The 13,445-nt window shown below is 39.5% G+C and overlaps 1 protein-coding gene across 2 annotated transcripts in view; it reads right to left on the bottom strand.

The window, feature by feature from the left end:
• Positions 1 to 586: 586 nt before the first annotated feature.
• Positions 587 to 13,445, bottom strand: part of SLC2A2 (solute carrier family 2 member 2) — a 30,704-nt gene continuing 17,845 nt past the window's right edge. The window contains exons 5-11 of one of the 2 annotated variants that reach the window (XM_007464724.1): positions 10,800 to 10,915; positions 9,514 to 9,676; positions 8,838 to 9,025; positions 6,288 to 6,392; positions 2,132 to 2,233; positions 1,260 to 1,463; positions 587 to 1,172 (exon numbers count right to left, since the gene is read on the bottom strand). In XM_007464724.1, the coding sequence (XP_007464786.1) occupies positions 972 to 1,172; positions 1,260 to 1,463; positions 2,132 to 2,233; positions 6,288 to 6,392; positions 8,838 to 9,025; positions 9,514 to 9,676; positions 10,800 to 10,915 (1,079 nt within the window). In that variant the 3' untranslated portion in view covers positions 587 to 971. The remainder of the gene's footprint in view (positions 1,173 to 1,259; positions 1,464 to 2,131; positions 2,234 to 6,287; positions 6,393 to 8,837; positions 9,026 to 9,513; positions 9,677 to 10,799; positions 10,916 to 13,445) is intronic. The other variant, XM_007464725.1, reaches the window with a different exon arrangement.

The following is a 13,445-nucleotide window of genomic DNA, read 5'->3' as shown; positions in this document are numbered from 1 at the left end:
ACAGAGCAATCTTTTACTTCCAATTTCCTACGTTAGACTGTTGGATCTTATTTGGGGTTTGAGGAGATATACAAAGTGTTTGATTTATCACTGTTTGAGTATATTTTATAACACAACTCAGAAAACCAAGCTGTGCTCAGTTAAAACGCAAAACAAACTATAGCTCAAAGGATTGAACCAGCAAGGAATTAACATGGGTTTATAACAGCTGTTAATATTAACTGATAACCCATGCTAAATGACCAGGTAAAACCTTTTAGTGTTTAATCTTACAAAAACCATTTGGTCGTCAAAGTAACAAAAAAAAATTTTCTTCCCCAAATACTGAAAGATTTTGGTAAGCCTACCCAAAATAAAAGTTTTTCTTTATAACCATATTTTAATGCGCTTAATAAACTATTCCACATGAAAAATAACAGAAAAAAACTTTTTAAGCACAACACAAATTCTAATGCACAAGAAAAAAGCTGAGGGGAAAAATTGGAAAAGTTAGCAATTTTAACATGGACCTTACTGCCACTAGTCATATCTCCCTTAGTATTGATATGAGGTCTGCAGGTAGGAAAATTCCAACTTAATCGTATTTAAATGTGTAAATATTGGTTGTGTCTTCAGGTTTCTAGTCACGTGCTTAATGAAGCAATAACTCTGAAACTGCTGCAACTTCAGGATACTCTTGTTGTAAAGGACAGCACTAAGAACGTTAGAATGTACTTGCCATTTAGTGTACCAAAATGAGCTAGACTCTTTGGTTTACTTAATTATAGAGCCTTACCACCCAAAATAGATTCTCGGAGTTAAAAAAATACTTTCTTTGTAATATTTGATGACATTTCTGATCAAAGCCTATAACATCTTTTTAAAAAATAAAACTACTTAAAGATGTAGATATAAAATATTCTCAAAAAACTTGTCATTTAAAAAACACTGTTTCCTTCCTGTTTCTGTTCCTGTCAAAAAGCAGGTTATCTTTACACAGTCTCTGTAGCTCCAAGGAATTCCATTTCTACAGCAGCTTTTGGTGCTTTGGTTGAAGCACTCTTCTTTCGGAACTCTGCTGCGATTTCCTCAAAGGACTTTCCTTTGGTTTCTGGAACTTTGAAAAATGTAAACAGAGTAAAGGCCAGGACTACACCAGCAAAGAGGAAAAACACATAAGGTCCACAGAAGTCCTGCACAGAGAATAAACAGAGTTCCAATTAGCAGCTCTTCAACCTTACCTTCTGTTCAGTAAGTTTGTACAGTATTAGGCTGCTTACCGCAATGTACTGGAAACACAGAGCTATAATGAAATTGCAGGTCCAGTTGCTGAACGCAGCCATTGCTAAAGCAGCAGGGCGTGGTCCTTGACTAAAAAACTCAGCCACCATGAACCAGGGGATGGGGCCTGGTCCAATTTCAAAAAAACTGACAAAGAGGAAGATGGCTGTCATGCTCACGTAACTCATCCAAGCCAATTTATTCTGAGGAGAAAACAAAACACAAAGCAAAAGTGGAACTAACATTGACTGCTTCTTCCTTTAGCTAGGTAGGTTCTCACTGAGTTCAGAGATGACATAGCTCCCTTCTTGATGTGTTTATATTCAATTAAGTATAAGTTATTCTAGTCGTAGACAAGTTTATTCCAGTTTTAGTCATCCTTAAATCTTTTGCACTATAGGAAATCCTCTGGATTAGGATTTTCCATGACTCTTAGTCACTCTTTTCCTGTGAAAGAGGAAAAGCAAGGATCCAGTGACCTTTGCTTCTACGCATACCAAGGTTGCTAGACAGGATGCATGACCTCCTGTAAAGTAGTGGATGCTGGTGCTGGGCTGGAAAGGTCCAGGTACTCGTCCAAGGTCACACAGGCAGCCAAGTGGCAGAGGCAGGATTAGAACCTGGGTGGGCTAATCCCAGAGCTTGTGCTCTACTATTATATACACTGCCTCTCTGGGTAACAAGCACAGTTTACCTGCTGATGTTCTACATTTCAACCCCTAAACTAGTTCTCTTTTTCTTTACATTTCTCCTTTGTATTATATGCTGTTCCTCTTGCTTTATTTCGTAAGTCAATCTCAAACGTTTAACCTGCAGCTCAGAAGTGCTATCATATGGTAACCAAAAATCTCAGTGCAGGCACCAAACTCACCAGTAGCACAAGTCCCACCGACATGAAGATGGCACAAACAAACATCCCGCTCATTCCGATTAAAAACAGAGAGCGTCGCCCTGCCTTCTCCACAAGGAATACCTAGGAAAATTTTAAAACATATTGGCTTTATACTTAAATCGTTTTTACTGCCAAAGAGATCATTTTAATTTATACAGCTGGAAAGAGGCCGTTCTGTTATTCCGTTTTACAGATGTGGAACTCAGGAGGGGGGTGACTCTTGACTGGGGTGGCAAAGCTGTTCTCAGTGAACAGAGGTGATTTACAACTACTGGCTTCCTTTCGTCACATTGATTTGAACAGGCCAATCTAGAGAAAGAACCATGGCATTACCGCCACCTGATGTTTATCACTTTGGGTGCAATATTTAGAGACTGGACCTCTTGGATCTCTCCCAATATATTTCCTGTAGACTTAAAATACGAAGGTCCTACATAAAAATGATGTTAATTTCCCGTTTGATAATTATCCTAAGTTATAATTGCAAGGGTTTGAGCACTGCAGACCCCTGAAACAGTACAACTGTTGATGTGTTAACTATTCTCATCCAACTTTCTTACTGCAAATAAAGTCAAACTGTGTCCACTCAGGGGCAGCATACAGAATTTGATGGCCTTACCAAAATAGTCAGGTCCGCATTTTTCTGGTGAGCCTAAATGTACCTGGTGCTGGTAATGAACTATCCACTTGAAAAGGTATGACTTTAAAGCAAAAGGTTAAAGTGCTTTCTTATCCTAATTCAGGAGATTTGGTGTCGATTCCTGTGGGTCTGTGGATCTTTGCACTAATGGTTAAGATTTACAATTAGCCAGGACCAGAGTTTGTTGAATAGACTCTTGCTTGATCCTTGGAATACTGCCAAGGTTGGAGAGTCACACACACAAAAACTACCTGTCATAATTTCTCACTTCAGTGAGTAAATTGGTTAGGCTCATAAATCTATCAGTAAATCAACAGCAATCCAATACCCTTAGTATAGTGAGCTTTGGCTCTGAAAATATCTGAGAAACATTTCTTTTCACCTACAATGAAAGCCCCTTTCATCTCAGAGACATTTCATATTAGAGTTTCAAATCACTTCAGGGTGGTAAGCAAGGAGCCACACTAAAAAAAAATTTTTTTTTTAATTTTTTTGGCTCTGTGGGGTCTTAGTTGCAGCATGCGGGATCTTTTGTTGTGGTGCGTGGGCTTCTCTCTTAGTTGTGGTGTGCAGGTTTTCTCTCTCTAGTTGAGGCGTGTGGGTTCCAGAGTGTGTGGGCTCTGTAATTTGCGGTATGTGGGCTGTCTTGTTGAGGCGCTCGAGCTCAGTAGTCGCGGAGCACGGGCTCTAGGGCGTGCGGGCTTCAGTAGTTGTGGCTCACGGGCTCTAGAGCACAGGCTCAGTAGTTGTGGCGCACGGGCTTAGTTGCCCCGTGGCATGTGGGATCTTAGTTCCCTGACCAGGGATCAAACCCGCGTCCCCTGCATTGGAAGGCGGCTTCTTTACCACTGGGCCACCAGGGAAGCAAGGAACCCACGTTTAATTGTTGAGAAGAAAGTGGGAAAAACAAACCTTTCTCAAGTTCATAAAATTTCTCTATATATTTTGACTCTTTAATTATGACTTTTAAATCTGATTTGATGACACCATGTCAAGCTGCCAAGAAAACTGGAGGATTTCTTCAGGAATAAGGGCTTTTACTGTGTCTGTTTCTTCTATTTCTGAACAATTATTGCTAACAGGATTATAAACTCTAAAACTACATGCCTTGAAAACTGAGTTGGACTCCCTCCTTGGGGCTAGGTGAGCACTCAGGAAGGGGTGTGATACAGGGTGAGATTTGGTCAGGGGCCAGAGATGTCTACCTGACCTTAATTCTCATTTTCGCTGCAGACACTGTACATCACTCAGATCCTGGATGCTTGCTTGGAGCCACTCTTTCTCCTCTGGACCTATGCTGCCTTCCAGTTCCCTTTATATTCTTCCTGTTTTGTTTTCTCACTCAAGATTACAGGCTCCCTTCTACCAGCTCATTAGTTTAAAAGAAAATCTGGAAATGTGGAACATAATTCAGCATCGAGTTAGGAAAGTCTATCTCTTTCTCCAGGTACTCATTCAGAAAAAAAAGATTGATTGTGTTCCTTCCAAACTGTTGAAACATTAATATGTTATCAGTACATATTCCTAATTGCACATCTTTATTTGAAAGGATACACGGAATCCGGTAAACTTGGTTGATTTTGGCGAGAGAAAATGGATGACTGAGAGGCTGTCCTTTTTGTACTTCTTTGAACTTTAAAACAACTTTTCAAAAATAAATATAATTAAAAATGTTAACTGTTATCTGTAGTCCTGGAGGGTTAATTAGACAGCTGCTTAGAGTTGACTTTTTAAAATTATGTCAGGGGGCTTCCCTGGTGGCGCAGTGGTTGAGAGTCCGCCTGCCGATGCAGGGGACACGGGTTCGTGCCCCGGTCCGGGAAGATCCCACATGCCGCGGAGCGGCTGGACCCGTGAGACATGGCCGCTGAGCCTGCGCGTCCGGAGCCTGTGCTCCGCAACGGGAGAGGCCACAACAGTGAGAGGCCCGCGTACCGCAAAAAAATATGTCAGTCATGCAAAAACTTTCACAGAATAAAAGGATGAGTTCAAAAAAGGTAGATTCAAAATAATCAAGGCTCTATTTTCAGAACAACTCTTCCCATTCCATGGGGTTGGCTGGTCGGGGGGAGGACAAAAATGGAATTCTGCAGTAGTTTTCTCGTTAGGCATTCTTAGAGTTTGGGTTACCCTGATCTTGATAACATGATGCTTTACATAGCAAATCCTGTTGCACATAAAATGTTTTAATCATAGTCTCTATATGAGAAAAATATGTTGAAGTGGGATTTGAAAAAATATTATCTCAGGAGACAAAAGAATGGGAATAGTCCCTTGGATTCCATCCTAGTGCCAGGCCTTTATTGGTTTAGACTGGCCTTTTGGATTGAACAGGCATTACCTCTAAAGGCATTTCTACGGAAGCACTGGTGTTCCCTTATTATCTGTTCTTCCTTCTCTTTCCAAGGTCCAGTTCTGTTTAATGTGGTCTGGACAAACCTGCCTTTTGATCTAGGTAGCCAGGCTGTAATTTATTGACTACTCTAGGTAATAGTTAAAAGTCCATGTGCAGAGAATGAAAAACAAGTGACTAAAGTATATTGAGTATATAGCACTGTGACCAAAATTAAAAAGCACAAGCTTTTTTAACATCTGCATTCAAAGATAAAAATAAGCTCAAGTATCCTCATTTTAAAGTGAGTTACATTAGTTGGGAAGTTTGGGAGGTTTTGCTGTTGTTTTTTGTTTACTTTAATTCTTAGATTGTTATATTAAATATTATTACTGTCAATATACTGAATCGTTCCTTAGATAAGGTATTTGATCTTAAGAAGAGTATATGACCTCTTCCCTTGTTGAGAAAAATTTTCAAAAGTGTATAATATTTGACCGTTGAAAAAGTTACATTTCAAAAATAGCAATAACATTTCAAGTTATAAACCGCTTCTATTCCATCCTCTCATAATATCACAGTCATATACATCACCAGAAGCCATGGCCTTGTGAACGACCTGGAAGTTCTGCCCAATGGCCTAACATCATAAGAATTTACTGAATCAGTTTAATTTTGCTAGAGGCTTAGCTATCTAATTGAGAGGACCATGTTTATTTTTAAAATGTTTTTTCTAAGATATCAGGATAAAAATTTTCAACCATGGAAGGCGAGGATCTAGGATCCAATGCTGATAGAAATGACAAGCTGTTTGCTAATATCAAGGGGCTTAAGTACAGAGCAAAGGAGAAAGAGCCCAGGTATTTACACAAAAATACCAAGTGTCTGTGCCCCCAAGTGAGTTACTAATTCACAAATGAGTGACAAATGACATCTTCAGCAGATAAGGAGAACCAGTGATCCACCTGTTCAGTTATGTCGAATCTCAATACAGTGGTTGGTTATTCACATATAGGACTCCTCCTGTGACCCACGTGGTTCTATCTACATACCCACTATACGTGGACAATAAGTCATAGGTCACTTTTAAATTACAAGGTTATTTTACTCCCATTTCTGGACTGAGGAACAAGCAGAATGTTTATATAGAGTATTTTACTTACGGAGAGAGCAGTGAAAACTGTGTTGACAGCACCAACTCCAATAGTTGCATAAACAGGTTGGCTGATTCCAGCTTTCTGAAAAATGCTGGTTGAGTAGTAAAATATCTGCAAAATAATAATAGTTTAGCCTTAATCAAGAAGCCTAGCACTCATGGCTTTAAAGCAAGAATTATTTTAGTTTGTTGATATTTAGGTGTTTCAATGGAACCAGGGTCCCTAGAACTCCCCAAAGGTTTTATCCACCCTCTTCCTCCAGGGAAGGAGAAACCACAATCTTCCTTCAGTGTGTAAAGCTTCCAGTCACTTAAAAGTTCTCCTTGTATTTAGCTGAAAACTGTACATCTGCACTTTATTTTTTTGTTAAAGTATAAAATACATGCAAAAAAGTACACATATCATTTAAGTGTACAGCTCGATTAATTTTCACAAACTAAACACACCTGTATAGTCTAGATCAAAAAATAAATCATTTCCTGCCCTCCAGAAGCCCCCTGAATGTCACCCTTTTTTCAAAGGAACTCTTTCAACTTCTATCCTTACAGATAAATTTTGCCTAGTCTTGTACGTGATATAAATGGAACCACATATTTTGTGTGTATTTTGTATCTGGCATCAACATTACTTTTATGAGAATTATCCATATTGTTGTATTTTCAGGCTGTTCGTTATCATCGCTGTTTAGTGTATAATTGTATTAATATACCACAATTTAGTTACTCATTCTACTATTGATGGGTATTTAGGTAGTTATCATTTAGAGTGGTTATGAATAGTGCTGCTATGAACATTCTAGTACAAGCCCTTTGGTAAAATATGTATACATTTACACCTAGGAATAGAATTGCTGGGTTGTAGTGTATGCATGTTCTCAGCTTTGATAGATACTGCCAAACAGTTTTCCAAAGAAGTTGTGTCACATACATACTACTATATATAAAATAGATAGCTAATGGAGACCTACTGTATAGCACAGGGAACTCTACTCAGTACTCTGTAATGGCCTATATGGGAAAGAATCTAAAAAAAGAGTGGATATATGTATTTGTATAACAGATTGCTGTATACCTGAAACTAACACAACACTGTAAATCATTTATACCTCAATAAAAATTTTTTTTTAAAAGTTGTGTTGATTTGTACTCTCACCAGTGTGTATAAGAGTTCTGGTTGTCATTGCATGTAACCCAAAATTTTCCACCAGTCTCAGTGGATGGAGAAATCTGATTCACAACCTCCCTAATAGGCTTTATTATTTGGTTATGTCCTTATGTTTATAATAGTCTTTTAGATCATCTTTTTTGTTCTATCATCTTCCATCAGTTCCTTTCCCACATAACATGTCCTGCTGCTGGTGCCTCTTCCTGCAGACATGGCTGACGCAGGAGGACTGTTCAGACTGTGTTCAGTGAGGAGTGGATTACTCACTGCACACCAGCCCACCATTTTAGGCTGCCGGACAGCACGTGGTTCGACACTTCCTGGATGCCTCTAAGTCAGGCACTGGGATGGAAGCTAAAGCAGGGAGGCTTAGAGAGATTAAGTGTTGTGCTCTTGGATATACAAGCAGAGCTGAGAGAGAGGATACAGATTTGGTCTCTGAGCCCCAAAGTTATAAAGAGTTAAGAGATAAAAAATGAGTATCAGGGACCTGTTAAAGGAGGATGGAGACCACAGCAGAGCAGCATTCACTTTGTGGAGTGAGGCTCAGGTCTCCTTTTGCTTCAACTCATGCTTCAACTTTTGCTTTCTTTGCTTCCCCCAAGTCTCTGCCCATTCATCAGTCACCCCCAAAGTGTCTTTGTGAATCTAGGATTGGCTCACTATAAAAGCCCAAACCACATTTTTAACAGCAATGAAAGGGGAGGAATGATTTTCTTTATCTAGTTTCTTAACAAATGCTTAATTTTTTTCTTCTAGTAGCTAATTGTCAGTAGAACAATTTTAGTCTGCATAATATGAGGATTTCAATTCAAAACCTAAATGCTAGCTAGTTTAGTACTCAGAATGTTTTTCAGTCATGTCTTTTCTTTTGCCCTTACTCACCAATATCATGTCAGTTCACTCTATTGTTTATTTTGTGTGCTATCTCCCCAAATAGAGTGAAAGTCTCTTGGATGGCAGGAAACTTCTTTGCACAAGGCTATCTGGTACACTTCATTTAAATAGACAGAGGGAATCATGGACTCCTTTTGCTTAGGCTATCAGAAATCCTAAATTTGATACTCAACTCTGGAAACCCCTTGTAATTTAGTCTTCTAGTTATATTTATTCTCCTTTTCCCTCTTTTGTATTCATTATGACTTTCCTTTTAACCTTCATCTTAATAGACATGCAGACCATTGATTATTGACATTTAAAAAAACTGTAAGCTGATTTTAGAAGGCAGATGAGTCAAGACAAAAAATTAATGCTCATTCAATATATTTGTTGTAGTGAGACATGTAATGTCAACATTTTAAAGTATCCTTTAGTTATTTAAACTTAAACACCTTTCCTCATCTATCTTAATTCACTTTGCTCTTAAGAGTTAGGGGATGTTCTTAAACTTACCCCATTGATTCCAGAAAATTGCTGAGCCATGTGCAGCATCAATGCCACTAGAATAGGCTGTCGGTAGCTGGAATTGGTGAAGAGCTGAATTATGGAGACTTTATTTTCACTTGATGCTTCTTCCCTTTCTTTTCTCATCTCAGTGATGTCATTGGTGACATCATCACTTCCTCTGAGTCTTTTCAAGCCTGTCCCCCAAAACGATCAGGTTGACACAACTCAGGTCAAAACAAAAATAAATTTATTTGTATTATGTTAATGAAAGAGGTACAGTTCTGCACAGCCCTTTCTGTTACTTAATAGCATGGGTGTTGGAAATTCTTTCTTGTTAAATTAAATCCTGCTTTTTTATTTCTCAAAAAAGCAGAACATTTCGCTTCATCTCATGACAAACAAAACTGTGATCCTCATTATCATAGAAGGATAATGCAGGAAAGGTCTTTTAGAAGTCTCTGTATGTGGATTTTCTGTTTGGGTTTGTGTGAATGTTTATGGTTGCAAAATGGCATACACCAGTCATATTAAGTGATCTTGCATATTCTTCTTACATACAATCACTGACTTCATTTGGAAAGCGCTGGTACCAATTTCATGCGTATCCATTCATGCACCCTCTCTCTCATTAGCTGATAGTTCCAAAACAACAGGAAGAAAGTAAAACCACCCATAGACTTACTTTTCTTTGCTTTGGCTTCCTCATCCAACTTGATGTAAAGGTATCTGGGGCTTTCTGGACAGAGGAACAGCAGCAAAGATTGGAAAACAGCTGGCACAGCAGACAGACCAAGCAGGATGTGCCACAGCTCATGATTGCCCAGGATAAAGTCGAGGCCAAAGATCTGAAAAGTCAGGGAGGAAGCATATCAACTGCACATCACTCTGGATCTGCCTTCTGAAACAGTTTGTTGAAAAAGCACATTGGCTATTTGATAGTAATCCCTGACAACTGTGACTCACGTATGCACAAGCATGCACAAGATGAAAACTACTGCTAGTGTGTCTCATCTGAACTGAATTATGGACTCTCTGTTCTACAAAGAATTCACCTAGATTTGTTTTCATTAACTCCTACGGGACATTTAGGATGCGAATCAACCAAACTTTTAGGCACACATTTGATATCTAAAACAACAGCAAAAATCATGCATCTTTGGACCTTTGTTAAAAAAATTTCTTCTTAGGGCTTCCCTGGTGGCGCAGTGGTTGAGAGTCCGCCTGCCGATGCAGGGGACACGGGTTCGTGCCCCGGTCCGGGAGGATGCCACATGCCGCGGAGCGGCTGGGCCCGTGAGCCATGGCCGCTGAGCCTGCGCGTCCAGAGCCTGTGCTCCGCCACGGGAGAGGCCACAACGGTGAGCGGCCCACGTAACACACACACACACACAAAATTTCTTCTTAGATTACCCAGAACTTAAATAGAATGGGGTTACATAGGTAAAACAATTACTCTGATGAGAACTAGTTTTGTGATCCCTACTGCAAGTAGTTTATCCTCTGGATAGCCGTAGGGTTGAGGTTCTAGGACTCCCTCTGAGAACGTAGGACAGAAGGAAAGAATAGAGCCAGCTGAACAAGAACTGCTATTGTAAGCACTTGCATATTAAATTTGAGCAGGTAAGATGCTCAGAACAAAGGAAACCTGGGTAGGCAAAATTTTGAAATTTTTTATTCCTTGAAATCTAAATGGAGTAATTTAATTCTAGAATAGTTCCAGCAGTTCAAGCCTTGGCTTACCAGGTCACCTCCAGTGCCACCCCCACCACAACTCCAAGGGGAGAAGTAAAGAGTGGAGCAGTAGTACTTTAGCTTTGAGCTAAAAAGCCTATGTCTCTATACCACCTCCACTACCACCTGTGGAACTGCCTTTTTCCTCTGTGTTGTTCTACAGTGAGAGTGGACAATCAGGGAAGGAGAAGTTGGGTAAAGTAGAGGATGGGTGAGGTAGGGGATGGGAGTTTTTACCTGACTAATGAGAATGCCTGTGACAATGGCCAGCTGATGAAGGGCGCCAATAGCACCCCTGAGCGTGGTTGGAGCAATTTCACCAATGTACATTGGAACCAAGCCTGAAATTAACCCTGAATGAAACATGAACATAAATGTTAAAGTGTAGCCAGGACTATCTCAATAACAATAATTCTGTTTAAGTACAGTCAATATTCTGCTGAAAACTCCCTTCCTGAGTTCATTGGAAGGAAGAGCCCTTGTCACCAACCATTACACACCGTTTACGCAAAGAATGCTTGTTGATGCGACTCCAAATGAAGTTGTAGTTGGATATACAAATAGAAAGGAATGGCTAGTTATGCATTTGGCAATTATTCATAGCATTGTCCTATTTAGTTAAAAAAAATCCATGTTAATATTGAGTTTGTATCACAATGCCTTAGGTTATCTTCAGAAAAGAGACTGAAGAATGCTTTAACAATATTCTTAAAAACACCATAATATTCTCACTCTAGATTTGTGGGATTAAAGAAAATTAGAACTTATCTAGGCCAACTTCTTTACTTGATAAAGGTGAGAAACGACTTAGCCAAGATCACAGTGCAATAGAGTGTTAGTGGAGAACTACAAGCCCTGTCTGAGTTTCCACAATGTGGAGGTGCCTCAAGGTCACAGTTGTGTTGGCCAGACCAAGGGGGAAGGTGGAAGGGGTTGAGGAACTCAGAGGCTCTTCCCCCAATCACTCCAACCAGAGCAAACCTAGCTTCTTTATTCTCTCCAAATAATAGGCTTCAGAAAAGATTTTATTTGCATAAAGACTTCTGGTGCTTAAAGGAATACAGACATTTGAAAAGCTCTAGGCCATTCTGCCTTCTATAGTTCTCCTAGATGCAGATGCAATCAGTCATGTTGGAAATGGTGGAGTATCTAGCCATTTGCTGAGTGCATAAAAAGGTCAGAGACTATCAATGAGCAAGGCTGAATGCGATGTTTGGCATTTTCTTAAGAATTTACAAGTAAGATTTGTCAGAGGCTTCCTCTTAGAGAGACGGCCTGCCTATCAAATGTATGAAAGATGCTTTGAAGAATTGTTTCAATTTTTTTTTTCAGTATTTTTTAATGCTTCAAATTGTTCTTAATATCACATGAACATTTGCATGATTGATACAGCATCTGAATTTCTGCTTTTACATGTAATTCTAATGAGTGGTCTGTTGATCTTAAAGAAGAAGGGGAAAAAAACCCATTTGTTTGGTCCTATTCTAGGCTGTACTATTTTTGTGTAATGCCTAACATTATACCCCAAGAACAGAAAATGCAGATAAGCTCACAGGTCTGAAGTCACATGAACCTGAAGTCAAATTGTATTTCCTATAATTTTTAGCAATTTTAATGCTCATAATAGGATCCGACATAATTTTAAAAGGTGGTTGGAGAGTACAGGTTACTTGGCTATGCTAGTGATAGGTTGCTCCGTGTTACGTTTACAGCACTTATCTTCAACTTTACCAAAAATATTTTGTAATTTTTTTCTTGCTATATTTTAAAAAATAGAGAGAAAAGATAGAAGAATCATGATTTGGACTTCTTTGATTGTGTTATTATTTGCATTTTACAGAAGAGGAAACTGAGTCTCACATTCAATTACTAAGGCCAGACAAAGACAGTGCCAGAATCGATTCACTCTGAATCCAAAGCTTTTTCCGCAAGTGGGGTGACTCTTGACCTTGATCAAGCTACCCTTTCAGTTATTTTTATTAGCATTGAAAATAACAAAAAGAGACAAGTAATCTTAGACTTTTGTTTCAACTGATCATTGAAGACTCATGGAATTATAGTCTTTTCCTCTTTTCAGGTAAAAGTGTTAAAAATATTTTATATACCATCTTGTGCCCTCACCTTTCCTCTCCCACCCCCAATGGATATTATTAGTGGCTGTGATTTGGGACAATGGGTGTCACTGGGATTGAGAAGCAAAAGATTTGACTATTTTAGAGAATGCACGATCCTCCCTTTCTGCTGATAAGTTGCTTCAGGTAGTTTGAAAAGCTGTCTCCAAGAAATAGTGATTCAGCTGTTTAGATGTGAAGTTCTTAGGAGGAGCACCCTTCCTCCATTCTGAACTCCTCTACCAATTGATTCTGCCTGATTCCCTCTCCCTATATGGTCAGCACCACTTTAACCCTTCAACTAGCTACATGTGGAAGCATTTAGGGCTAGGGAATGTGGTCTGAGAGATGGGCCAGGATGTCAGGGTCTTTCCAGATAGGAGAGACAGAGACACCAGTGGCCAGGTAGGCCATAAGGGTAGAGTTAGGCGTCTGGGCATAGCAGTCTTCCGCTGTCTACTGAACAACGGGAGTAATGATAACAGCTAGCACATTTGGCAGCTTGCTGTAGTCAGATTCTATGCTGAACACTTATTCTCACAAGCATCTCCAGGAGGTAGATACTGTTATCCTTCTCACTTACTGGATAAGGAAACAAAGTTAAATAATTTGTCTTAGATCATACGACTAGAAGTGTTGTCATCGCTGTGGATAAGAACATACCCTTACAACTCCACTTACTGGTCCCAAACCTCCCTGACTCAGGGCTGCAACTTTATGCTACTGCCTTTCCCTTTCATGATGTCACTCGAGGCTCAAAAAAATTCCCTAC

This window comes from Lipotes vexillifer, unplaced genomic scaffold (assembly GCF_000442215.2).
Source record: "Lipotes vexillifer unplaced genomic scaffold, Lipotes_vexillifer_v1.1 scaffold37, whole genome shotgun sequence".
NCBI classification, from domain to species: Eukaryota; Metazoa; Chordata; class Mammalia; order Artiodactyla; family Lipotidae; genus Lipotes; species Lipotes vexillifer.
This window is presented reverse-complemented; position numbering and strand designations above follow the sequence as displayed.